The 26216-nt window shown below is 39.1% G+C and overlaps 2 protein-coding genes across 2 annotated transcripts; one reads left to right on the top strand and one right to left on the bottom strand.

Annotated features, from left to right (window-relative positions):
- Positions 1–1009: 1009 nt before the first annotated feature.
- On the top strand, positions 1010–22110 carry LOC135094637 (uncharacterized). The gene is made up of 4 exons (XM_063994895.1): positions 1010–1032; positions 7858–8036; positions 9128–9177; positions 20834–22110. Exons 1-4 carry the CDS (start codon positions 1010–1012, stop codon positions 20882–20884), a joined length of 303 nt encoding a protein of 100 aa, XP_063850965.1. The 3' UTR covers positions 20885–22110.
- Positions 16215–18368, bottom strand: LOC135094785 (tigger transposable element-derived protein 1-like). Its single transcript, XM_063995151.1, has one exon. The coding sequence runs from the start codon at positions 18120–18122 to the stop codon at positions 16281–16283; it is 1842 nt and encodes a 613-aa protein (XP_063851221.1). The 5' UTR covers positions 18123–18368; the 3' UTR covers positions 16215–16280.
- Positions 22111–26216: the final 4106 nt, after the last annotated feature.

The raw sequence follows: 26216 nt of genomic DNA, 5'->3' as shown, positions 1-26216 counted from the left end.
AATTCTCATATTGATTATATCTTTACATTGCTCTGATGAGTGTTTACACTGGCCATGTATGAGGCAGTATTGGGTAGCGACGTCCCTGTAGGATCTTGTCCTACCAGTTTTCACTTGGGGCGATGCACCTGGTTTTGGTCTAACAGAGAGATTACCCCCTTTTTTTTTGTTCTCCAAGTCGGATTTATTTGCTGCCAATTTCTGGTCCTTTTGTTTCTTATAACATCTTTTTTCAACATGACCTATTTTATGGCAGTACGAACAGACATTTCCAGGCCTCGCCATGGCTGCCGCACAAGGTTGAGATTGGTCGTCATCCATGAGTGGAGCAACCAATGAGGTTTGAGTTTCCGGAGAGGCACCAGATAGCCCTCTTTTCTCCCGAATCAGGACTGCAAGGTCAGCTACTGTGTCTCCCGGTTTAGAGCGAAAATGACTTGCGGTTTTCTTCACTTCCCCATTCACCAATGATATGTAAAAGATGAATTCCAGAAGTCTTCTGAAATTTGTTTCTGTCATACTGTTTCCTTGGAACCAGTTGTTAAGTCGTAAGACATCCATGAAGTCCGTTACGAACTGATGTGTAGGAATTAAAGCTTTCATTTCGTGAAGAGAGTTAATTTCAGCTGCAAATCTAAGACCCACCTTGGAGGCTAGTACCATGAGGTCAGTTTGACTCTTACCCCCAAAAATGTTCAAGAAATTTTTCTTGAAATTTGCATAACTAGTCCCTATTTCAAGCGGACTAAAAGCGCTGGTATTCATCATGTGTGCTGCTTCTCCAGCCAATTTAGATCTGACGAAAGAGATCTTGTCTTCATCGGTGATAGTATTTGCTCTTGTCATAACATCCTCACACAAACGGATGAAATCGTGAGCCCTTTCTTGCGGGTTTTCTCCGCGAAATGCTGATATTGTTTCAGGAATAGGAAGTACCTTAAGTGTAGTAGATGCATGCAAGGCATAAGGAGAGCCAGTAGAGGCTGAAGCAGAAGCATTAGGATTAGCCATGGTTGCTGCTGATAATGATGGGTATTTATTCCCTGATCTTGTAATCAACACGTTTCCGTTCTCATGAGGCACGGTATTTTCCACTGTAGTGGCTTTTGGTTCCGTTGATAGTGCTTCTGATGATCTAGTGTCACTATTATCCGCTTGGAAATGACACTCCAGTTCATAGATTTCAGCTAACTTCTCAGCTTTAGCCATAAATGTAGTATTATTACTATCTTAATTAGGTATTAATTACACACTTAAATTACGTTTCCATCGTCCAAAGGCGTTTCCACTCTTAAAGGATGAATGGTTAGTATTTTGAGAAGTGTGAAAATTTTAACAGAATTGAAGGGTTAGGGACAGAAATGGAATTATCCTAGTTATCCCTGAACACTTAAAAGAAAACGAGAGCGAGCGCTCCGTCCAGCAGAAAAAGAAAACGGTGTTTAAGAGGCAAACTAAATTATTTTAATTTCCACATAAGTAACATCACTGTGAAATAGGTGTTATACATGAACCCTAATAGTGTTTGCGTTACCACAAGTGTTTTACTTAATATTGGTGTGGTGTACCACTAAGTGTCTGTACTCACGACTGTAGCCGGAGAAATTCACACTTAAAAAAAAAAAAATATATATATATATATATATATATATATATATATATATATATATATATATATATATATATATATATATATATATATATATATATATATATCTTCTTCTTAGGAAGACTCCTTCCGTCTTGGGAAGCTCCTCTTAGGATAGTAGTGTTCTTGTAGAATCCTGCAGGATTCCTGCAGGTGGAAGATGTGTTGGTCTGCGCCGAGAATGTCTGCGCCGATGATGTCTTCGCCGAGAATCTACGACGAATAATTAGACCGAGGGGAAACCAAAGAATTGTTAGGTTTCTCCTCGAGTCTTTTAAGTCTCCTCCTTTAATAACAAAGAGAAGTGAATCTTGGGAGTGGCAGGCTGGGTGAGTCAGGCGAGACCGTTAGGTGCGTCGCTCTTGGCTTGGTGTGAGTGTTTTGGTGTGTCAGCGTAAGTTTTGTAAACAACGCCGGCTCGCTCCTCTGCTCTCCTCACTACCTTGCCACTGTTTGCCGTTTTCTCCGTTCACTGTGTCCGTTCACCACTTCACTTTCAACCACTGTTTATTGTTGTTGCTCTTGGCACTGGAGTTAGTTATTCGTATCTCATTAAGCTGCCACCAAATGTTCCGGTGTGGTTTTGAATTATCAATTACCACTGGACACTGTTCATTAGTTTCTTACCTTTATATAATAGGTAAAGTCACTCTTGATGAGTTTCTGTGGTTTTCAGGTGAATGTCAAAGGTGAACGTATAAAAATAGGTATATTTAGATATATGTACAGAGTTCTGGAGAAGGGTGTGGCGCGTACGGGACAACGGATGTCCTCTGCATGGTACAGCGTTACACCCTGGCAAGAGACTGCCGGAGCCGGCACAAGGGACGCTTAGCGCCTTCAAAAGGTGCTGACATTAGAAATAGGGGCGGGTTGACCGCACTCACAGTACATGCATATATTCATAATTATTACTCTCTAATTACATAAATAAGGCAAAGGAAAAGCTACTTATAGCTAAGAGTAATACATGCCAAAATACATTAGGGAGAGATTAACTATGGAGAATACTTAGATACTGTAATGTAGGTGCTACCGATTACTTATCGATGGCAATAAAAGGAGTATGGAAAGTTCCATGGTGTGTGTGTGACGTAGGGTGGCGTGATCATATCCGCCCCACCCTTATGCGCCAACACCCACTATTTGCACTTACGCATATATGTATACATACACTTATATTGCTAATCAAGCAAGGCATTATAAATACAATACACATTATTATTAATTATGTGACACCGTTACACCACTCTCTGCCACTCTCTGCCACACAGCCTGTTATTTTATTTGTTGTTTATTACATCCATGCTATCATTGTGTAATGTTTATCGGTAGTCAATATTGGTATGTTGTTGTCACTTGTCTTGTCATGGGATACTGTAAAGCTCCGGAACTTGTAGAAATCATGACTGAATCATTCACAATTTCATATCTCCACCATGGATACCACCTGGCCCTACTGTTGTATCTGTTGCTAGGCAACACTTGAATTTCATTCCATGGCTGAACAACACCTCAGAATGCACATGTGCATGAAACATTTTTCTCTTAGAATAACCTGTACTTTCACCTCTGGCAATATCTGCAGAAACTCATGTTACACCCTGTATAATCAGTGATATTCGAGTGTTGCAGAGCATATAAAACTCCCATACTTTCAACTTTTGAATGGCTGACGACTGACACTAAGTTCACTCACTATGCTCCTATGTTTTATTGGGGTGGGCTGCATTCTTTTGTGCCTCTCATAAACCTCGGTAATCTAACTTTCTTTTGATATCTGGATATTGTTATGACCACAAATCCCAGCTGTTCCCACAGCTGTCTCAACTGGACCAGTTCCCCCTGGGTCATCCCCTACATGACTGGCTACAGGGCTTTTGACTCTTGCACCCTTTACCATTGGTCACAACTCCAGGTTACATAAATGAGGTTGTCAGTCTGTTTCTCCCACCAACAGACAAGGAAATAGTTCCCCAACTACCAACAGCTGGGAAAGAATTGATCGTCATGTTCTAGGGAAAAGACAAATCTAACAGGCAACAACACATGTAAAGTCGAGGTATAATACCTCGGGGGATTACTGCTCAAGAAAACAGACTGCCCACACCTGACAAGGTATTATAGTCCTCTGCCAGGCACTATAATATCCCCCTTCCCAAAAGGAAGAAAGATAAACTACTTCCAGGCAGTGTAAAGTAATCTTCTACATCAAAAAGGGCATTGGGGATGCCCCCCCTAATTGCAGTAGCATTTAACACAACAACACGAATACAGACGAGTGCCCACAAAACAAACAGGAGGGTAATTCACTTCTCACTGTAATCAAACTCAGCTTGCTTTGGCCTTACTGAAGAGCCTGATATGTAGTCAGTGTATTCCAAATAACTACACTCCAAGCCAGGCTGATATGGAGACTCTTACACTACCCATGTAGGCTGGGGCATACAGCCAGTAATTGCTTAATTATCCCCTTAAATCAACTGGCTAGTCTAACTGTAAAAACCCCCTATCCTCCTCCAAGTAACACTGTCTGCCTTTGTACATCTATCTCATGTGGTAGCTAGACTGTGACTGACTGTGGGACTGACTGTTAGTAGAGAATAACTTCCATTTACTGGAGACAAAGGTGTCAAAGTAGTCTGGGAGAATCCTCAAGATCTAATGGAAATTTTTCTCTCTTTAGTAGATAGGGACATTATTGAACACATAGCAAGAGAAACTAATGAATATACTGCCAAAGTCTGTGAAGAAAAGAGAAAGGGAAAAATGATGAAGAGTAGAGATCTTATGTGGAAAGTAATGTTGCAGAGATGTATACCTTTATAGGTTTTGCTTCCCTGAAACTGTGCCTCCATGTTTGTACTTTGCCTAGTCAAACTTTTTCAGCTCTGTCTGTCAACATCTACCTTTCCTTCTTGCTGGAAGTTTGCCTACATTCAGCCTGTTCCTAAAAAGGGTGACCGTTCTAGTCCCTCAAACTACTGCCCTGTTGCTTTAATTTCCTGCCTATCTGAAGTTTTTTGTTTTATCCTCAACGGGAAAATTCTTAAACACTTCACAGCCTTCTATCTGATCGCCAGTATAGGTTCTGTCAGGGGTGCTCTACTGGTGATCTTCTGGCTTTCCTTACTGAGTCTTGGTCATCCTCTTTTAGAGATTTTGGTGAAACTTTTGCTGTTGTCTTAGACATATCAAAAGCTTTTGATAGAGTCTGACACAAAGCTTTCATTTCCAAACTACCCTCCTATGGCTTCTATTCTTCTCTCTGTAACTTCATCTTATGTTTCCTTTCTGACCATTCTGTTGCTGCTGTGGTAGATGGTTACTGTTCTTCTCCTAAACCTATTAAAAAATGGTGTTCCTCAGGGTTCTGTCCTGTAACCCACTTTCTTCTTATTATTCATCAATGATCTAAACCAAACCTTGTCCTATGCACTCCTATGCTGATGATACCACCCTGCATTTTTCCATGTCTTTTCATACACGTCCAATACTTCAGGAAGTAAACATTTCACATAGGGAAGCCACAGAATGCCTGACTTCTGATCTTTCTAAAATACCTGATTGGGGCAGAGCAAATCTGGTATTGTTCAGTGCCTCAAAAACTCAATTCCTCCATCTATCAACTCGACATGACCATCTAGACAACTATCCCCTCTTCTTCAATAGCACTTAATTGTCCCCCTCTTCTACACTGAACATCATCAGTCTGCCCTTTATTTATAATCTAAATTAGAAACTTCACATCTTATCTCTAGCTAAAACAGCTTCCATGAAGTTAGGCATTCTGAGATGTCTCTACCAGTTTTTCTCACCCCCCCCCCCCAGCTGCTAACTCTGTACACAGGCCCTATCTGTCCATGTATGGAGTATGCTTCACATGCCTGGGGGGATTCCACTCATACCACTCTTCTCCACACCATACCACTCTCATACCACTTTTCATCTCATTAACTCTTCTCCTTTAACTGACTGTCTTCAGCCTCTCTCTCATCGTTGCGATGTTGCATCTCTAGCTATCCTCTACCGGTATTTTCATGCTAACTGCTCTTCTGATCTTGCTAACTGCATGTCTCCCCTCCTCCTGCAGCCTCACTGCACAAGACTTTTTCTTTCTCTGATCCCTATTCTGTCCACCTCTCTAATGCAAGAGTTAATGAGTATTCTCAATCATTCATCCCTTTCTCTGGTAAACTCTGGAACTTCCTGCCTGCTTCTGTATTTCCACCTTCCTATGACTTGAATTCCTTCAAGAGGGAGGTTTCAAGACACTTTTCCTTCAATTTTTCACTGCTGCTTTGGACCTTTTTCTGGGACTGGCATCTTAGTGGGTTTTTTTTTTATTGGATTTTTTTTTTTTTCCCCTTGGCCAGTGTCCCTCCTACATAAAAAAAATGGTAAAAAGCTTACCATCTACTCATACAGTACCACTCCACTAACCATATGTTTGCAACACCATTGTTTGGGAAATGCTTAAAGAGTAACAGGTTTGTCCTTCTTGAGTATTTACATCTTACTGACAATAAAAAATGATGCTTACCCAGCCTGCAAGTTTATGAAAGTGTTTGATATATATATATATATATATATATATATATATATATATATATATATATATATATATATATATATATATATATATATATATATATATATATATATATATATATATATATATATACAGAACGTGTAGTTAATTATAACGCATTCCAAATCCAGGGAAGTGACTCCTCAGCAGCTTGTGGGTGCAGGCCAAGTTCTTATACAGTGAAAGGTGAATTACCCTACTGTGTGTTTGTAGGGCCTTGTCTGTAGTCATGTCTCTTGTTAGGGAGCTTGTTTTGTGTTAAATGCTACTGTTGGCTGAGGCTGCTAAGCCACAGAAGACTTAAGTGATTAGCAGTGTAGTGAAATTTACTCCCTTCTCAGTCCCTGATCAGGCCTGCTGTCCAGGAGGTGGTAAATGACACGACTAGGCTAGTGGCTATAAGACGTTGGTGGAGAGTGGAAGGATTTGTTAGATGGTGATTGTCCAGCAGTGTTTTATACCTTGACCATATATATTCTCTTGCTCATTATAATTGTTTCTTTTTAGACGTGGCTAGGCTAGAGGCTATAACACATCGGTGGACAGTGGGAGGATTTGTTAAATGGGGTTTTATACCTTGACCATATATGTTTTGTTGCTTGTTACATTTGTTTCTTTCTAGATGTGGCTAGGCTAGAAGCTATAACAAGTCAGTGGACAGGGGGGGGGGAGATTTGTTATGTGGGCAGTTATCCAGCAGGGTTTTATACCTCAACTATATAATTTGTTGCTTGTTACAATTGTTTCTTTCAAGACATGGTTGGCGATTCTTGCCCAGCTGGTAGAGTTTCTTGTAGTTACTGTATTTCCCTTGTCTGTGAGTTGGTAAAACATACTGGCAACCTCATTTGTGTAATCTGGTGTTAGGAGAGTTGGTAAGAAGGGTGCATAAGTCAAAAGTGGACCTCGTAACCCATATTAAGCCCTGCACCCAGTCATGTAGGAGGTGACTTGGGGGAAGCTAGTCCAGCTTTGTGAAGGGGACTGGAAATTGTGGTTGTCACAATATGATAAGCATATAGCAATTGTTCCCTATTGTGGTAGAGTTTAAATATAGATCATGTTAAAACACTCCATAATGCAGTGCATGCTAACTATAAATAGACACTTTTCTAATTTGGGGACTTCATAGTGACTACTGCTGCTGGCTAAGAGTTAACTACACCTGGATATTTATATAACGTTTCCATATGTTCATCTCTTGTGTATTTTTATAAGATTTCAGCTGAAAAATGTAACAAATTCAAGGGAGTTGGAGCTTGAAAAAAAAATCTCTTGGTATAGAATGTGACAAGTTGTGACCCAAAAAAATTCCTGTATAATAACATAAGAAAACAAGGGAAGCTGCAATAAGGCACATGGCCCACACATGGCAGTCCCTGCAACAAACCTATTTACCTGTTTTCACCTGTCATCTTCATCCATAACATTGTCAAATCTTTTAAAACTCCTTAATGACTCAGCACTAACAACCTGATTATCGAGTATTCTAATTGTCTACCACTCTACTTGAGAACCATTTCTTTTTATCTCTTTTAAATCAAACTTTGTCAAGCTTGAATCCATAATTTCTTGTATGGTTTGGCACATATTAGTGTTGTATGTGTTGTTATTCTAGAATAACAAAAATAAAAAGTTGCCTATATTATTACCAGTATGGAGATCGAGAAGCGAGTGAGTTGTGGTCCCACCTGCAGTTGAAGATACCACAATATTTTTCAGGTGTTGAAGTGTTCCCATCCCTCCTCCATGGTGACCTGTGGAGTGGCAATACAGCAGAGATGGCAGATGGCCCAGGTGAGTTGTACTGGATTTTGCATGTCATTCCATCACTCTCTCTCTCTCTCTCTCTCTCTCTCTCTCTCTCTCTCTCTCTCTCTCTCTCTCTCTCTCTCTCTCTCTCTCTCTCTCTCTCTCTCTCTCTCTCTCTCTCTCTCTCTCTCTCTCTCTCTCTCTCTCAATAACATAAAATGCAATGATTCCTTTTGCCTTTCATTTTTTCTTTAAATCTTTATACATTATATTCAATACTAGTATCGATAACCATAATGCTTAATATCAGTAGCCATCATCTCATTCATGAAAAAAATATAGAAGTCCTTACATGGAATTGTGTACTCCATAGTTCCAGTGATGCAGTGTTTGGCTGTTGCACACAGGCACACTTGTCCAAGGGAGAGAGAGAGAGCACTATCGCTCATGCAGTTCTTATCTTACTCTGTGTGGGAAGTAATGTTTCATGGTTGAAGTAGAAAGCTTGGCTGACATGCAGGCTGGGGTGTGAAATGTGGGGGAGAACAGTATCAAGTGCATGCTGAGGGATACATCATGCTGACTTAACTGCATTTTTTGGGTGTAAAAACAGTAAAAGAAAAAACAGCAAACACTGGCATTTGTTACTCTTAATTTCTGAAGGACAAGAAGTTGAGACATATGCATCAATTTATGTTGTTGAAATGAACACTTTAATGCAAACCATATGGTAGTTTGTTTAGTTCACTCTATAGATACTGAGAGAGAGAGAGAGAGAGAGAGAGAGAGAGAGAGAGAGAGAGAGAGAGAGAGAGAGAGAGAGAGAGAGAGAGGAAGTGTGTAATGTAGATCCAGCTGATGGTATGCATTCTGGATGTACATCTGTCAGGCTGACCTTTTTTTATCTCAACTTTGTGTTTATGTTATGCATCAGCATGTATAGTGCTTAAAAACTGTGTACAATATCAAGAGTATTTGAATGTGATGAATTGTAGATATCATATAAATATATATATATAAAGTATATAAATACATTTTTTGTTTAGTATTTTATCATTATATATAAATTTTATTTCTGTATGTCTATTTTCTGTTATACAATAGTAAAACAATGCCTAAAATTTTTTCTAAAGCAGCACCCCGACCAATTCAAGCCACAAGCCATCCCTGCTCCTCATCATATGAAGTATGTGTCCTAAAACTTTACCTTGAAAGATACCACAGCTAACACCAGTACCATCTGATGAATTTTCATTTATAGTCATTTGATGCTTGTTTGCAATGACAGCCAGTTTTCTGTCTAGTTGCAATTGTTATACCATGAGGTATAACACTTTGCTGATGAAATGTTTATGTAGAATTTTATCAGATGATTTTTAGGGTCAGTACACATTATATCACTTGCTCCAGAGTTATTGTATTCCATCTACATTATGAGTGATTACATATTGGAATGAAAGTCAGTTGTGGCTGGGATTGGAAGGAGTGGCATGGTGTGTTATGGATGAGAAAAGTAAGGGAAGAGGAAAAGAAGGGTGTGCTTTACTAATGTTCCCAACAATATGGAAGGTTACAGAGGTACATGCGTGGTTTGGATCAGAGATAATATAGGTGGTGGGAAAGACAGAAATAGTTAAGTATGTGTAGGTCTGTGTATAGTGTAGGTATATGTATAGTGGCACACAAAATGCTTAAGGGTTACTTTGCCCAAACAAGTTTCTTTGAAAATGAAGGAAATTTGCAGGTAGCATCATCTTTCCTTGGCAACACCAGAAGCTTATACCAGCAACAAGTAACAAGAAAGAATAAGAATGCCAAAACTCTTATTTCTGGACCACAGACAGTGTAAGGTGCACTACAGTGGTTGAAACAGTCACCTGCTGTACAGTCAACAAGGATTGCCACTGTCAAGGATCAGAGTAAATGAGAAGGTTGATGAAGTAAAGATCCTGGAAGCCATTAATATATTTATAAAGACAAAAGATAACCAACCCAAGTCTTGTCACTCAACACTTGCAACACAAACACAGGGATAGATGCTCCAACATGGTGAGGCCCCTGGATGACAGATATGGGTAGCTCCAACAAGCAAATAACCCCACCCCAGAAACAATTACTCTTCCTTCAAGACATACAACTCATTGCAGAGGAAGAGGGAACTTGGTGTTAGCCAAGACAATGCACTTGCATAAACTAAGACCAGTCTAGAGGCATAGTGGTTGTATTTGGCAGATACTCAGGGCCAACCCATGACTCCAAAGCTGTCCAAACAGAGGGAGCAGCCAGAAGTACAAGAGGTAGGAAGTGCTCAGGAGAGAGCTCAGTTGCTGTCTGCCTTCCCCAGCATAAACTAACTGAGTCAGTTGAAACTTACCTTCAATCCTGAGCCTAAGCCAGATGAAGCAGAGTGAAAGCAGTGAAGCCTACTTCATCCGAGGCATCTGAGCAGACTGGTGAAGTAAGGAGAATGAGTATTGAAGCTGCTGGACTGAAGGAAAGTTATTTTTATCCCTGTAAGAGTGGTGGTAGTTGCCTCCTTACAGTGTGCCATGGGATCACTTGTAGGAGGCATGAAAGGGATAAGTGTGTCCATGGATGTAAGGAGACATTTAAGAGATAATGATATCCAGGCAGCACTGATATTTACATTTTAAAAAAATTGGACATTGAATACGGCACAGCAGTCAAGAGTGCATGTTGTGAAAATGAGTTGTCTCATAGGAACATTAGGAGTTAAGATGGGATAAGGAAAGCAATGCAAGCATACATGAGAAATGTAGTATGAACACCTTCAGTTTAAATGTTTTGTTTCTAATGGTCTGGTGACATAAACTGTCAGTGTTTAAAGTGATCTATCCACATACTTTGTTTTTCCAGTTATCTTCGATCCAGCATCATTCTATGGCCACCATGAGTACAACTTAGCCATTGCTGCCATGCTTGGAGGATTCTCATGACAGTTCTGGGATGAATATCATGCCCTGATTCCAAAGGCAGCTGGGTGGAATAATAGACACAAGCTGTACAAATTGTTCCATAATCTGAATCACTGGTCAGTACCTTACAAGAAATTCTGGTCATTCTTACAAAGTATTTGCTTCTTAGTAATGGCTTGTGTTGTTAGCAATGTAAAGGTAATTGTTTGTTACAGCTTTTTTTTTCTTTTCATGTAGACAAGAAGATTTTACTGATTGTCATATGAAGCTTAATAGTAATTACTTTTTTTGTGTTAGTAATCATTGGTGTATGAGCCAGGGAGGGCAGGAGCTACAGTCCTCCACAGATCAAGGCATACAAAAAATTGGGAGGGCAGAAAAGGCAACAAACCAAAACACACACACACACACACACACACACACACACACACACACACACACACACACACACACACACACACACACACACACACACACACACACACACACACACACACACACACACACACTTATGTATGCTAATGTAGATGGTTTGGTATTGAGCCTATTGGAACTTAAAGACTACTTAAAGAACAATAAACCAGGTGTTTAATAGAAACCAAACTAAAAGAGGAAATATAGTTGGGATTTGCAAAGGAAGGATATAGCACATATAGAAGAGATAGAAAAAGAAAGGGAGGAGGAGGAGTGATGATATTGGTAAAAGAAGATATTGTTATTGAGGAAGTGGAATATGGTGATGGAATGGCAGAAACATTGAGTGTTGTTATTAAGGTCAAATGAACTGAAAAAGGAAAATCATTGTGACATACATACCACCAAAAACTAATGCATGGGAGACCAATAAATTTAAAAGTATGCAACTAGTAAAAAAAAGTAGTATAGAAGAAATGATAAGGAAAAGTAACAAAGTGCACTTAGTAGGTGACTTCAGTGCTAAAGGAATTAACTGGGAGGAGATGGAAGTGAAGGAAAATGTTGGGACATAGAGTGAAAAACTTATGCAAACCATGATGGTGAATACAATGAGTGAATGAGCATATAAGATGCAGAGAAGAAGAACTATCTCAGTTGAAGTTTGTGTTTACAGAAACCCCAGAAAGTAGATCAAGCATACATTGTCTGAGTCCACTGGAAAGAAGTGATTATGTTATAATAGAAATATTACCACAGGAGGAAAAAGTGTTGCACAGGAATGAAGAATATAGAAATAGGAGACAGAAGGCAAACTTTGCAGAACTTAAACATTTTATGGGAAAATAAAATGGAAAGAGCTATTTGAAGGTAAAGTAGTGCAAGAAAAATATGTCATATTTTTGAGCATGTATAGAGAGGGGGTGCAACAGTTTGTGCCAAGTTATAAAATGAAAATTGGGAAACATGAATGGTATAATGCCAGGTGTGTAGAAGCAAAAAAAGAAAAAGGACAGGGCATGGAAGAAAATGATGAGACGACAGAACAGAAATGCTAGAGAAGAATACAGAAAGGCAAGGAATGAAAATAGTATAAGAAAAAGAGAAGAAACTTTGAAAGTGACATAGTAAGAAAATGTAAGGAAGAACCCAAACTCTTCCACAGATACATAAATGGAAAAATGAAGCATAAGGATGGCATAAACAAGGTAAAAAAGGAAGGAAGAATTTATGAAACTACTGAGGAGATGAGTGAACTAATGAATGAGAGTTTTCAATTTATATTTACAAAGGAAACCAAATTTGTGACACTGAAAGTGGTATCACAAAAGAAGGGAATACAGGAGATATAAGTAATGAGACAAGAAATCAAGAAACTGCTGAAAGAGCTGGATGTTAAAAAAGCTATGGGACCAGATTAAGTAAATGAATGGATATTAAAAGAATGCAGAGAACAAATGGAAACCCATATGGGATATAATTAATAGTTTGTTGAGAGAAGAAAAGTACCAAGGGAATGGAAAAGAGCTAACATAGTGCCAGTGTAAAAAGGGGGAAATAAAATGGAACCATTAAGTTATAGACCAGTGTCACTAACAAGTATCATAAGCAAGCTTTGTGAAATAGTAATGAAAGAGATAGGTGGAATATCTAGAAGATGAAAAGATAATTACAGAAAAGCAATTTAGATTCAGGAAAGAGAGATCCTGTGTCAAAAATCTATTGAGCTTCTATATGAAGGTAATAGATGTGAGTGTAAGAGAGGGGCAGATGGTTGATGTGGTATACCTGAATCTCTAAAAAGCATTTGATAAAATTCCTCACAAAAGCCTTGTGTGGAAGCTAGAGAATGGAGGACGACTAAAGGGAGCAACATTAAGATGGGTGGAGGATTATTTACAAGGGAGGGATATGAGAACAGTAATCAGAGACACTAATTCAAGTTGGCACAAGGTGACAATGATCTGTGGTGGCATCTCTTATGTTTCAAATATATGTAAATGATATGACAGAGGATCTAAATAGTTTTTAAACCTGTTTCTTGATGATGCAAAAATAATGGAAAAAATAAAAAATGAAAGTGACTGCAAGGAGTTACAAAAGGATATTGACAAGATACATGCATGGAGCCAAAGATGGAAACTAGAATTCAATTCCAGAATATGTCATGTGGTGAAGATATGAAAAAGTGAAAAAAAGGCTTTCATGGAAGTATAAAATGGGAGAAGAAATAATGAAAAGTAATGAAGAAAAAGATTTGGGAGTAATGATTCAGGACACATTATCACCTGAAAGACACATAAATGGGATATTCGGCTCTACATACAGCTTATTAACAAACATTAATGTGGCTTTTAACTATTTAGATAAAGAAATGATGAAGAAAATTATAACAAGCATAATACATCCTAAGTTGGAATATGCAACAGTAATTTGGGCTCCAGATAGAAAACAGATAAATAGAAACTGGAAAGAATACAGAGGATAGCAATGAAGATGGTATGAAAATTGAAAGACTTAAGCTATGAAGAAACACTTGGAGATGGGATTACCAACAATACAAGAGAGAAGAGAAAGAGGAGATATAATAACAATGTACAAATTAGTAAACAATATGAGAAGAATAGACAGAAATGACTTAGTACCACAAATGGAGGAAAGAGAGAGACAGATAAGGGGGGCATGGAAAGAAAATAAGGAAGGGTGGATGTTTAAGCAACATCAAGTAATGCAGCTTCCCACACACACACACACACACACACACACACACACACACACACACACACACACACACACACACACACACACACACACACACACACACACACATTTTGCTGTGATAAATGTCATGCGATAAAGTTTGGCAGAAGTTGAAAGAGACCTGAATTATAAATTGGATATCAGTACAATCCAAGCATCTGAAAAGGAAAAAGTCCTAGGTGTAATAATAAAAAAGCAGGCCATCACCTGAATACCATGTAAATGACAAAGTAAGGAACATGGAGCACTTGTTGGCAGATACGAGGATGGTATTTAAATACACAGATGAGGAAATTAAAGAAAATAGTCACAGCATTTGTAAGACCAACACTTGGATATGCAACAGTAGTTTTGAATCCGCATCTGAAAAAAAAAAAAAACATGCTGAAAAGCTAGAGAAAGTGCAAAGAGCAGCTACAGAATTGGTACCAGACTTGAAAGGTCTTAGCAATGAAGAAATTCTTGACAAACTGAAGGTCCAAACAGTAAAGGAGAGATAAAAACAAGGTGATATGATCATGATGTATAAATGTGTTAAAGGAAAAAAAATATTGGTACCATAGGTTTTATGATACAACACTGAACACAGTAAGACATTGTACAAAAAAAAAAAAAAATGTAAGGAAATATAATTTTCCTGACAGTAGTCAGTAATATTGTTTCTGTTGCCCTGCTCAGTCCTGAGGACTCCACAAGATTTCATGCTTATAAATTGCTGCAAAACAAGATTGAGTTCCTGAGGTAGGCTGTCACCAAAGTTTTAAACATCTCTTGCCTAACCTGTTCTCCTAATGGTAGTGGTGGTGGCAACTGTTTAAGCTGATACACTTAACTCACAACTTTTTATTAATTTCAAAACATTCTTTGTGATCTTTCTGGAGATAGGAGCGCTGTATCACATTTGCACAGCTACACTTTATGACATAGTTGAGATTTGATTCTGATTCATAAGAACTTCCTTAACTTAGATAATGAAGGTCAGTAAGCAAATATGATTCTAACACATTTTTATTTAATGCATGAATTTTAAGGAAGGTTGCTTTTTCTTAGGGCCCTAGTAAATGTTGATTGAAATATAGTAGTGAAATTATGTTTACTATGTTTATCTGCTTGTTAAGTTTTTGCCCCTCCTAAAATCTTGATATATGTTGACAATTGCAGGAATCATTTTGGCAATGGGTATCGCAGCGGAAGCCTGAGACTGATGCGAGATTTGTGCTCTTAGAGTGTCCTGCTTAAGACCCGAATTGAATGTTTCAGGGAGGTACAGTGTATGGTTAGCACAGTGACATTTTAGTTCATTTCTAGTAGAGTCTGTTGTTTAAGAGACAGGTTGTTTAAATAAAAGGTGTTATAAGAAACAAATCTTAGACTTAGAAGTGTGGATACTTTATTGGATATTGCTTACCGCATAAGATGTAGCAGTATGCAAACACTAAATTGCTTACCACAAATTAGAAGGGCACTGCTAAAATAAAGTAGGATTCACCATGCTGGAATGCAGTGGCATAGCTACAATGAAAGTCACATGTGGTAGAGTGGTTCAATTGACATGGGTGATGGTAGCAGTGTATGAAAGAGGTTTAGTGTTTGGTTCACTGAAGTAGCTCTACTTATAACCATGATGTCATCTTGGCACTGTGACTTCATAGTCATTTGATAAGACATGACAATTATATTCTTCATTAGTTTGGTTAAATACCTTTTAAGATACATATTTGAAAATTTGCCCCTTTACTTATCAGAATGAAATTCTGACCTTATTGTTTGCCACCATGAGTTTATATATATATATATATATATATATATATATATATATATATATATATATATATATATATATATATATATATATATATATATATATATATACAGACGTACCTCGGTACTCGACCATAATCCGTTCTGAGGTGGTGGTCGAGCACCGATTTGTTCGAAAACCGAAACCAATTTTCCCATAAGAAATAATGGAAAGTATTTTAATCCGTTCTTACCATTAAGAAAAATACCTAAAATATTATAAGAACGTGTATCTAAACAACAATAAAGCGTAAATGTACACAAGCAGTACATGATAAAGATAAATAAAGCATTATAAGCCATTTTGTATAATTTACTTACGTTTTGGAGAGTGGTTGATGGCATACAGGAATGGATGTGGAGAGGACGGGAGGGAGGGTTACTCCTTGGAAGGGGAATCCCCTTCCATGATGACGCTAGGTAACGCGCCTTCAGGGGTTTTCTCCCTTCTCTCTCTCTTCCGTGGAGGTGAATCTGGCTGGGCAGTAGCCTTCCTCTTTTCTTTAAGAAGGAACCTGTCCATTGTCAGTTGCTTCTGCCTTTTCTGCACTATTTTTCGGAAGTGCGCCATAACAGTGTCATTGAAAATTATCACAGCACGGTTACTGACTGCTGTATCAGGATGGTATTTTTCAACAAATGCCTGCAACTCACCCCACTTAGCACACATGTCATTGATCACTGCACTGGAAGCCTCCTCTCTTACATCCTCATCTTCTGAGGATTCCTGCTCCTGAACCAAATCTTGCTGTTGCTGTTGTTGCAGGTACAATAACTCTTCTGTGGTCAACTCAGAAGAGTGGCCTTCCACAAGCTCATCGATGTCCTCCCTGTTGACCTCAATGCCCATACTTCTTCCCATGGAAAGAATGTCCTCCATGACAGCATTTTCTTCAGTAGTACATGTACCAGCAGGAATAACAGCAGCAGTGCTTGGACCAGCCTCATACTGGAAACCCTCGAAGTCCCTCTCAGGTACACACTCAGGCCAAAGTTTTCGCCATGCAGATTTTAATGTCCTATAAGTGACGTTACCCCAAGCTTGGTCTATTATGTTAACACAATTGAGGATATTAAAGTGATCCTTCCAAAATTCTCTAAGGGTCAACTGGGTATCACATGTCACATCAAAACACTTTCGGAAGAGGGCCTTGGTGTACAGTTTTTTAAAGTTAGCAATTACCTGTTGGTCCATAGGCTGGAGTAAGGGAGTAGTATTGGGGGGCAAGAACTTCACCTTGATGAAACTGTATTCATCTGTTAAGTCATCCTCTAGACCTGGAGGGTGTGCAGGGGCATTGTCCATCACTAAAAGACATTTTAATTGCAACTTCTTTTCTATGAGGTATGCCTTAACTTGGGGAGCAAACACTTCATGGATCCATTCAGCAAAAAATTGTCTTGTGACCCAAGACTTAGTGTTAGCTCGCCACATAACTGGTAACTTAGTTTTTATGATGTTATTTCTCTTGAATACACGGGGATTGTCTGAATGATACACTAATAAGGGCTTGATCTTACAGTCTCCACTAGCATTGGCACACAATAACAGCGTTAGCCTGTCCTTCATAGGCTTGTGACCAGGCATTTTTGTCTCCTCCTTTGTGATGTACGTATTGGCTGGCAATTTCTTCCAAAACAGGCCGGTCTCGTCACAGTTAAACACTTGTTCAGGAACATACTCTTCAGCCTTGATGGTCTCGCTGAATTCTGTAACATATTTCACAGCCGCTGCTTTGTCCGAACTGGCTGCCTCCCCATGCCTGGTAATTCTATGAATTCCCGTTCTATGTCTAAATTTTTCAAACCATCCCTTGCTTGCCTTGAAAGTAAATGAACTAGCACTTTCACCTCCAGTAGTTTTCAATAGATCTTCGTAAATTTGAAGAGCTTTTTCGCAGATGAGAGCTTCACTAATGCTGTCCCCTGACAACATCTTTTCCTTGGTGAAGATAAGAAGCAACTTCTCCATTTCTTCCATTATCTGAGGCCTTTGCTTACTAATTGCTGTCACTCCCATTGCAGCATCAGCTTTCTTTAACACTTCCTTATGGTTTAAGATAGTGGAAATGGTTGACTTTGCCATTTCGTACTGCGACGCGAGGTCGGACACTCGTACACCACTTTCATATTTTGCTATAATTTCCTTCTTCAGTTCAATAGTGGTCCTCACTGTTTTCCTCTTTGCCTTCCCCTTATCACTGTCTTTCTTTGGACCCATTATTAAGGGCTAGAGCAATATGAAAAAGTTTAAATCTGGGAAGAAATACTCGAACAAACTGCGTACGTCTTACTCTGCTGGTGGTCTGAGTCGAACTGACGCTTACCCGCTGGCCGAGAAGGGCTGAGAAGGGCCGAGAAGGGCCGAGGAGCGCGTTCGGGTCGACTCGGCTAGTCGAGTACCGAAAATCTGTTCAAGGTCCGATGCATTTTCTACTCAAATTTTTTTGGTCGAACACCGATTTGGTCGAGTATAGAGGCGGTCGAGTACCGAGGTACGACTGTATATATATATATATATATATATATATATATATATATATATATATATATATATATATATATATGTACGTTAAAATCCCTCTTATCCGGCATCAACGGGACCGCCGACATGCCAGATACTTGAATATTGCCGGATACTTGAATAGAAGTGAAATTATGTCCACAATCACCACCCTACACTCATGCATCTTACCATAACAAAGATCAGCTGATCTTAATCAGCAGCTGATCTGATCAGCTGCTTAAGTGTAAGCACAACACACTTCCTCTTTTCTACAACTTTAGGCATGATGAAGGCGGCAGGCGATAAACAGTGCACACGCGGGACTGAGTCACTGAGTAAACACAGTGCAGTGGGCCGTGGGTGGCGCGAAGCAGTGTGCTCTGGTGGCGAGGGGACAAAGTATGCCTCGCGCAGAAATTCTAATCGATTTTATGAGTACACATTGATTTTTTATCGATTTTAAGGCTCGGGGAAAAATGTGCCGGATACTTGAAGCTGCCGGATACTCGAATGCCGGATGAGAGGGATTTTACTATATATATACGAGTATATATATATATATATATATATATATATGCACACACAGTGTTCTGGTATTTGTGGGGGTTACATTCCAAAGCTTCCCGTCAATAGTGAAAATCCATGAATCTGGGAAACCACCTCTACAAGGCTCATAAACTATGTTTTATAGTTTAAACCATAAGATTTACATCTCACTTACTGAGTACATTTAAAATTGATTTTAACACAATAAGAAACAATTATATGTATAGTATTGTACATGATATTTTAATTAAAAAGAAAAATTCACTACACTATAAAATGAAAGGGGACTAAACTGATATGTACAGTAAACCCTCAATATAATGAACCTCTGTTTATCAAATTTTGGGTACAACTCCATTAAGGCTTTTGAACACGTTTTATTTTACAAACTAACTGCTCACAGATTATGGCACATTTCAAAATTATCGAACACTTGCTTTATGTTACAAATATCCTAGGTCTTAAAATGTGGGAGAGTTGGCTGACATGCAGTCAACAGAATATTTTTGAAAAGTGGTAAGGTTTTTTTAATTTTTTTTCTCCGACAGAGGCTAGCTGCATGCTTTGCAGTGATACATGGGTGACTCCTGTGATTGGTTGCTGTTTGCCTGCCCCCCTTCTCTCTCTCTCTCTCTCTCTCTCTCTCTCTCTCTCTCTCTCTCTCTCTCTCTCTCTCTCTCTCTCTCTCTCTCTCTTTTATCAGAGCAAGAGAGAGAGAGAGAAAGAGTGTTGCATTAGTAAGTGTAAAAACATGAACCTTCTTAAAGTCACAAATGAACAATACGTTGTTGTGTTAAGGATTGTGTTGAATAGGGAATACCAGTGGAATATCAGTATTGCATTGATGTGTAGCTGTTATTGTTCCAGAAAACAAGCATGTAATTTACAATAATTGAAAGAATAATCAAGACTTTGGGCTGAAAGACTGAGCTGGTGGTGACATCTGGCAACTGAAAATTCTTTATTTGTTAGGTTAGGTTAGGAGGAAAATCCTTGAATATGTAAAGCTGCAAATGCTGAACTGTGAATAGGCAGGGGAACACTGTGTGTCTGGCTTGTAGAAGAACATGTAGGGACAGCGCAGATGTCAAATTAAACTAACTTTGGTGGAGTGTGGTTTTATTCTTGCAACTTTTTGCTGCCTGACTGATGGCATTTTCAAGTGAAATGGAAAAGTGGTGAGTAAATCTTAAAGTGGGTGGTATTAAAAAGCTAAACATCTAATGATGAACCTGGCCAGTAGAAGCCACGAATCCATCTGGTGCATACTGTCACAACAACCAATCGAAGGTATTGTAATCAAAGAGTGGTAGTAGCATAGGCTACTCATACAGCAAAACATTGCAAAAATAAACCTCATTCTGCCAAAGTTGGTCTAACTTGACACCTGCATTGCCCATACATGTCCTTCTGCATGACAGAATATTTACAAAATAGGTCACTGGTGTAGGTTACACTACTACCACTCTTTGATCACAGTACCTTCATCTGGTCATTGTGACTGTATGCATCGAATGGATTCATGGCTTCTACTGACCAGGTTCGTCGTTGCATTTTTGTCTTTTTAATACTACTTGCTTAAAGATTTACTCATCACCATTCCAGTTCACTTGAAAATGCAGTCAGTCATGCTGCGAAACATAGCAAGAATAAAACCTCACTCCGCCAAAGTTGGTCTCAACACCTGTGTTTTATATATATATATATATATATATATATATATATATATATATATATATATATATATATATATATATATATATATATATATATATATATATATATATATATATATATATATACCAGGTGGTCCAAAAAGATGTATCCATTTTATTATCGGTATAATTTCTGTAAAGATTAACCCAGGCTTCTGTTTTCAGGTGAAATGGAACAGGCAACAAGATATTCCATGCAGGAGAGGATCAAGATAGTAGAGGTCTACTTTGTGATGAAATCAGTTGTCCAAACTCAACGACAATTTTGGAGGGACTTTCCAGGGAGAAACGCTCCAACCAGACTCACAATAAAGCGCCTCCTGGACAAATTCAGGGAGATGGGAAGTGTACAGGATAATATTGAAGGTCACAGTGGCTGGCCACGATCAGTCAGGACAGAAAATAACATTGTGACTGTGAGATGGCATTTGGAGCAGTCTCCAAGGAAATCTACAAGATGTTTGTCCCAGGAGACTGATCTTTCAAGGAGTTCAGTTATGTGCATAATGTGCCAGGATCTTCACCTGTTTCCATATAAGATACAGATGTTACAACATCAGATTGATGCAAATAACGCTGAGAAACGTGCCTTTGGGCAAACCATCAATCAGAGAACTGAAGACCATCTTGATTTCTTAGACTTATTTATTTATTTTTTTCAGTGACGAGGCAAATTTCCACCTTAGTGGTCACATGAACAAATAGAATATGTGCTCTTGGGCTATGTGGCTTAGTCTCATGAACATCAGTATTGCTCACTTAATGTGGAGAAAGTGACTGTTTGGTGCGCTTTGGGTCGTAATGGCATTATCGGGCCATGTGGTTCGAGGATGCTGATACACGTCCAGTAACTGTGAACACAGAGCAGTACATTGGTAACTGTGAACACAGAGCAGTACATTGGTAACTGAACACAGAGCAGTAATGAGAAGAAAATTCACTGAGGCACAAGCGAGGAGTGGACGTGGATACTGTGATTTATCAGCAGGATGGAGTAACACTGCATTGCCCCGATGCTTTACTGGAATACCTCCATTGCTACTTCCCTGAAGACAGGCTCATCTCCTGTTGTACAGACCACCTGCACATTCTCCAGACCTGTCTCCTTCAGATTATTTTCTGTGGGGATACCTGAAAGACAGGGTCTATGCTAACAATCCCCAAACTATTGCTGTGCTCAAGAATAACATTCAAACAGAGATTAAGAGAATTCCCCATGACATGTTGGACAGGGTCATTAGAAACTTCAATGTGAGAGTAGCCACAGTGATTCAGCACCAAAGAGCTTGGATTGAGCACATTATAAACTATTGAGCTGTGCTCACAAAATGGTGGTATACGGGGAAAAAAATTAAACCACAAAAAACTTACATGTCTGTAAGACAGGTCTATGACAAAAACTGTAAAGTTTTCTTTTCAATAATAAAGGCTACTTTATCACAAATGGATACATCTTTTTGGACTACTCTTTGTGTGTGTGTGTGTGTGTGTGTATATATATATATATATATATATATATATATATATATATATATATATATATATATATATATATATATATATATATATATATATATATATATATATATTAATTTGACAGATTTGAGGGCTGTCTGTTAGTGGGATGCTGATTACAAGCACTTACTTCGGCTGTGCCTTGAAATGGCACAGGAGTTGCCATACATTCAAATCCTGTTTGAGAAGGGAGCAAGTAGACCAGAGAATGGGTGGTGACTCCTTTGGCAGTCTTTACCCAGGTGTCTGAGACAACTGACAGTAGTCCCTTTTCTGTTCCCTCCTACTTTCTCTATCCTCATTTTTTATCCAAAGCTGGATGCTGCGTTTATGTGCGCAATGACTTTACCTACTCTCATACCCACGCTCTTGAATCTTCCGAGTTTTCTACCATCTGGCTACGACTACAGAGTCACTCTCAAACTAAATTTATCTGTGCTGTATACCTTTCACCTAACTCCTCTGACTATAAGAAATTCTTTGACTACTTAACTTCCAAAGTGGAGCACATTCTGACCCTCTTCCCTTTTGCAGAGATCTCCATTCTTGGAGACTTCAATGTTCACCACCAGCTTTGGCTTTCCTCTCCCTTCACTGATCATCCTGGTGAACTAGTCTTCAACTTTGCTATCCTCCATGACCTAGAGCAATTGGTGCAACACCCTACTCGTATTCCTGACCGTCTTGGAGATACGCCCAACATTCTTGACCTTTTCCTGACCTCTAATCCTTCTGCTTATGCTGTCACCCTTTTTTCTCCGTTGGACTCCTCTGATCACAATCTCATATCTGTATCTTGTCCTATCGCTCCAATCCCCCCTCAGGCTCCCCCTAAGCGAAGGTGCCTCCGGTGTTTTGCCTCTGCTAGTTGGGGGGACCTGAGGAGGTATTTTGCTGATTTTCCTTGGAATGACTACTACATCCGTGTCAGAGACCCATGTTTGTGTGCTGAGCGCATAACAGAGGTGATAGTGTTTGGCATGGAGGCGTACATTCCTCACTCTTTTTCTCGTCCTAAACCTTCTAAACCTTGGTTTAACACAGCTTGTTCCCGTGCTATACATGATAGAGAGGTGGCCCACAAAAGGTACTTCAGCCTTCCATCACCAGAATCTCATGTGTGGTGCTGGGAAATTAATTATGTATATTTCTACTTTTTTCCTAGGCTAAGGCCCATGTAATGTGCGAGGATGACCAGAATCTCAGTACCATGTGACTAACCCCCCCCTTCCCCTCCTCTCCTCAGTGTCCTTTTGTCCTTGCTTTTTCCCCCCCCCCCGCCCCCTCTCAGCGTCACTGTGTTGACCACTTCTATAACAAATTTACCCAGTGAATAAACGTAATTTCTCCTGCTTGGCCAGGTTATAGAGGCGAATTTTTCACCTAATCCCAGAGAATGGGGAGCCCTTAATACGATAAAATTAATTCTATAATGGTAAGGTCTTAAACCAGCCCAAACAAATCCCAGATAATTACGCCGCGCCAATGAGGTTGACGAATCTGATAAGTCTTCTTTGCTTCGTTGTCCTGTTACCCCTGTTGCTACGCAAGCCGGGAAGAGATACCAGACTTTGACTAATTCCCCAATTGATTTCAAAAGTCCATTGAATTAAACTTCTTAAAGTAACAACTATAAAGTAAACAGTAACTTACTTATTCATATTTTTCATCCCTGAACTCACAACCTAGTCGCCCCCCCCACTAAAAACAAAATTATAACTCTTAATAAATTTCCCCATTGGAAACCTTTATCCTTAGTTTCCCGCCGATTTCCTCACAAGCAAAGTCAGTCTCTCTCGGATTCTCCTCAGGTGAGCATGCAGTCTGATAATCTCCTCCTCCATTTCCTGTAATATTAAGTAAGTGTTTATTTAACAATAATTTTACTAAAGTCAGTCTCTCTCGGATTCTCCTCAGACCCTCTCGGATTCTCCTCAGATATTCCTGTTGATAAACTATTTCTGAGTGGATAGATATTCGCATTTTTTTGTTTCTTTTTTTTGTTGGTTTTCTCCACGGGACTAGTGAAACCACCTGGTTCGAGATCACCGTGTGAGACTGTCCTCAGGTCTATACATACTTTTTGGGTATATATTTGTTATTTATTTATTTATTCTCTGGTCTCCCCCACAACTCAGTAGTCGCGAAAATATCTCCATCGTAGTTTTTATGTGGAAGAAGAATACACTACCATTTATTTTGTATTTCTGAATTATGTAACTGAAGAGTACGCTATCATTTATTTTGTATTTCTGAATTATGTAACTGAAGAGTATGCTACCATTTATTTTTATATTTCTGAATTCCTTTCTTATTATTATTATTTCAGATTATTCCATTATTTATTAAAAATCATAAAAGTGTCAGTATTTGTATTTCTCTTAATCCAGTGATAGGATTTGTAATTATCGTCTGCCACAAGGGAACATCACACCCCCTTAGAGGGCACTAAACATGCACTTTATATTTCTGCCCAGAACCATGCCAAGTCTGTTCTTCAATTTTCCAAAAACTTCTATATTAACAGAAAGTGTCAAAACCTTTCAAGATCTAACTCCCCCTCATGACTACTGGCATCTAGCCAAAAATATCTCCAATATCTTTTGTTCTTCTTTCCCTCCTTTATTTCAACCAGATGGCACCACTGCTATCACATCTATTTCTAAAGCTGAACTCTTCACTCAAACCTTTGCTAAAAACTCTACCTTGGACGATTGTCGGCTTGTTCCTCCCTCTTCTCCACCCTCTTACTACTTCATGCCACCTATTAGAATTCTTCGCAATGATGTTTTCCATGCCCATGCTGGCCTAAACCCTCGGAAGGCTTATGGACGGACCTGATGGGGTCCCTCCTATTCTTCTCTGAAACTGTGCCTCCGTGCTTGCACTTTGCTTAGTCAAACTCTTTCAGCTCTGTCTGTCAACATCTACCTTTCCTTCTTGCTGGATGTTTGCCTACATTCAACCTGTTCCTAAAAAGGGTGACCGTTCTAATCTCTCAAACTACCATCATATTGCTTTAATTTCCTGCCTATCTAAAGTTTTTGAATCTATCCTAAACAGGAAGATTCTTAAACATTTATCACTTCACAATTTTCTATCTAATTGCCTGTACGGGTTCCGTCAAGGCCGCTCTACTGGTAATCTTCTGGCTTTCCTTACTGAGTCTTGGTCATCCTCTTTTAGAGGTTTTGGTGAAACATTTGCTGTTGCCTTGGACATATCAAAAGCTTTTGATAGAGTCTGGCACAAAGCTTTGATTTCCAAACTAGCCTTCTACGGCTTCTATCCTTCTCTGTAACTTCATCTCAAGTTTCCTTTCTGACCATTCTATTGCTGCTGTGGTAGATGGTCACTGTTCTTCTCCTAAATCTATTATCAGTGGTGTTCTTCAGGATTCTGTCCTGTCACCCACTCTCTTCTTATTATTCATTAATGATCTTCTAAACCAAACTTCTTTTCCTCTCCACTCCTATGCTGATGATACCACCTTGCACTTTTCCACGTCTTTTCATAGACGTCCAACCCTTTAGGAGGTAAACATTTCAAGCAGGGAAGCCACAGAACGCTTGGCTTCTGATCTTTCTAAAATTTCTGATTGGGGCAGAGCAAACTTAGTATTGTTCAATGCCTCAAAAACTCAATTTTTCCATCTATCAGCTCATCGCAACCTTCCAGACAACTATCCCCTCTTTTTCAATGACACTCAACTGTTTCCCTTTTCTACACTGAACATCCTTGGCCTGTCCTTTACTTATAATCTGAACTGGAAACTTCACATCTCATCTCTAGCTAAAACAGCTTCTATGAATTTAGTCGTTCTGAGACATCTCTGCCGGTTTTTCTCACCGCCCTAGCTGCTAACTCTGTACAAGGGCCTTATCCGTCCATGTATGGAGTATGCTTCACATTTCTGGGGTGGTTCCACTCATACTGCTCTTCTAGACAGGGTGGAATCAAAAGCTTTTTGTCTCATCAAATCCTCTCCTCTAACTGACCGTCTTCAGCCTCTCTCTCACACCACCGCAATGTT

The sequence above is a fragment of the Scylla paramamosain genome, chromosome 46 (assembly GCF_035594125.1).
Source record: "Scylla paramamosain isolate STU-SP2022 chromosome 46, ASM3559412v1, whole genome shotgun sequence".
Lineage (NCBI taxonomy): Eukaryota > Metazoa > Arthropoda > Malacostraca > Decapoda > Portunidae > Scylla > Scylla paramamosain.
The sequence above is the reverse complement of the archived record's forward strand: the minus strand, read 5'-3'. Positions and strand labels throughout refer to the sequence as shown.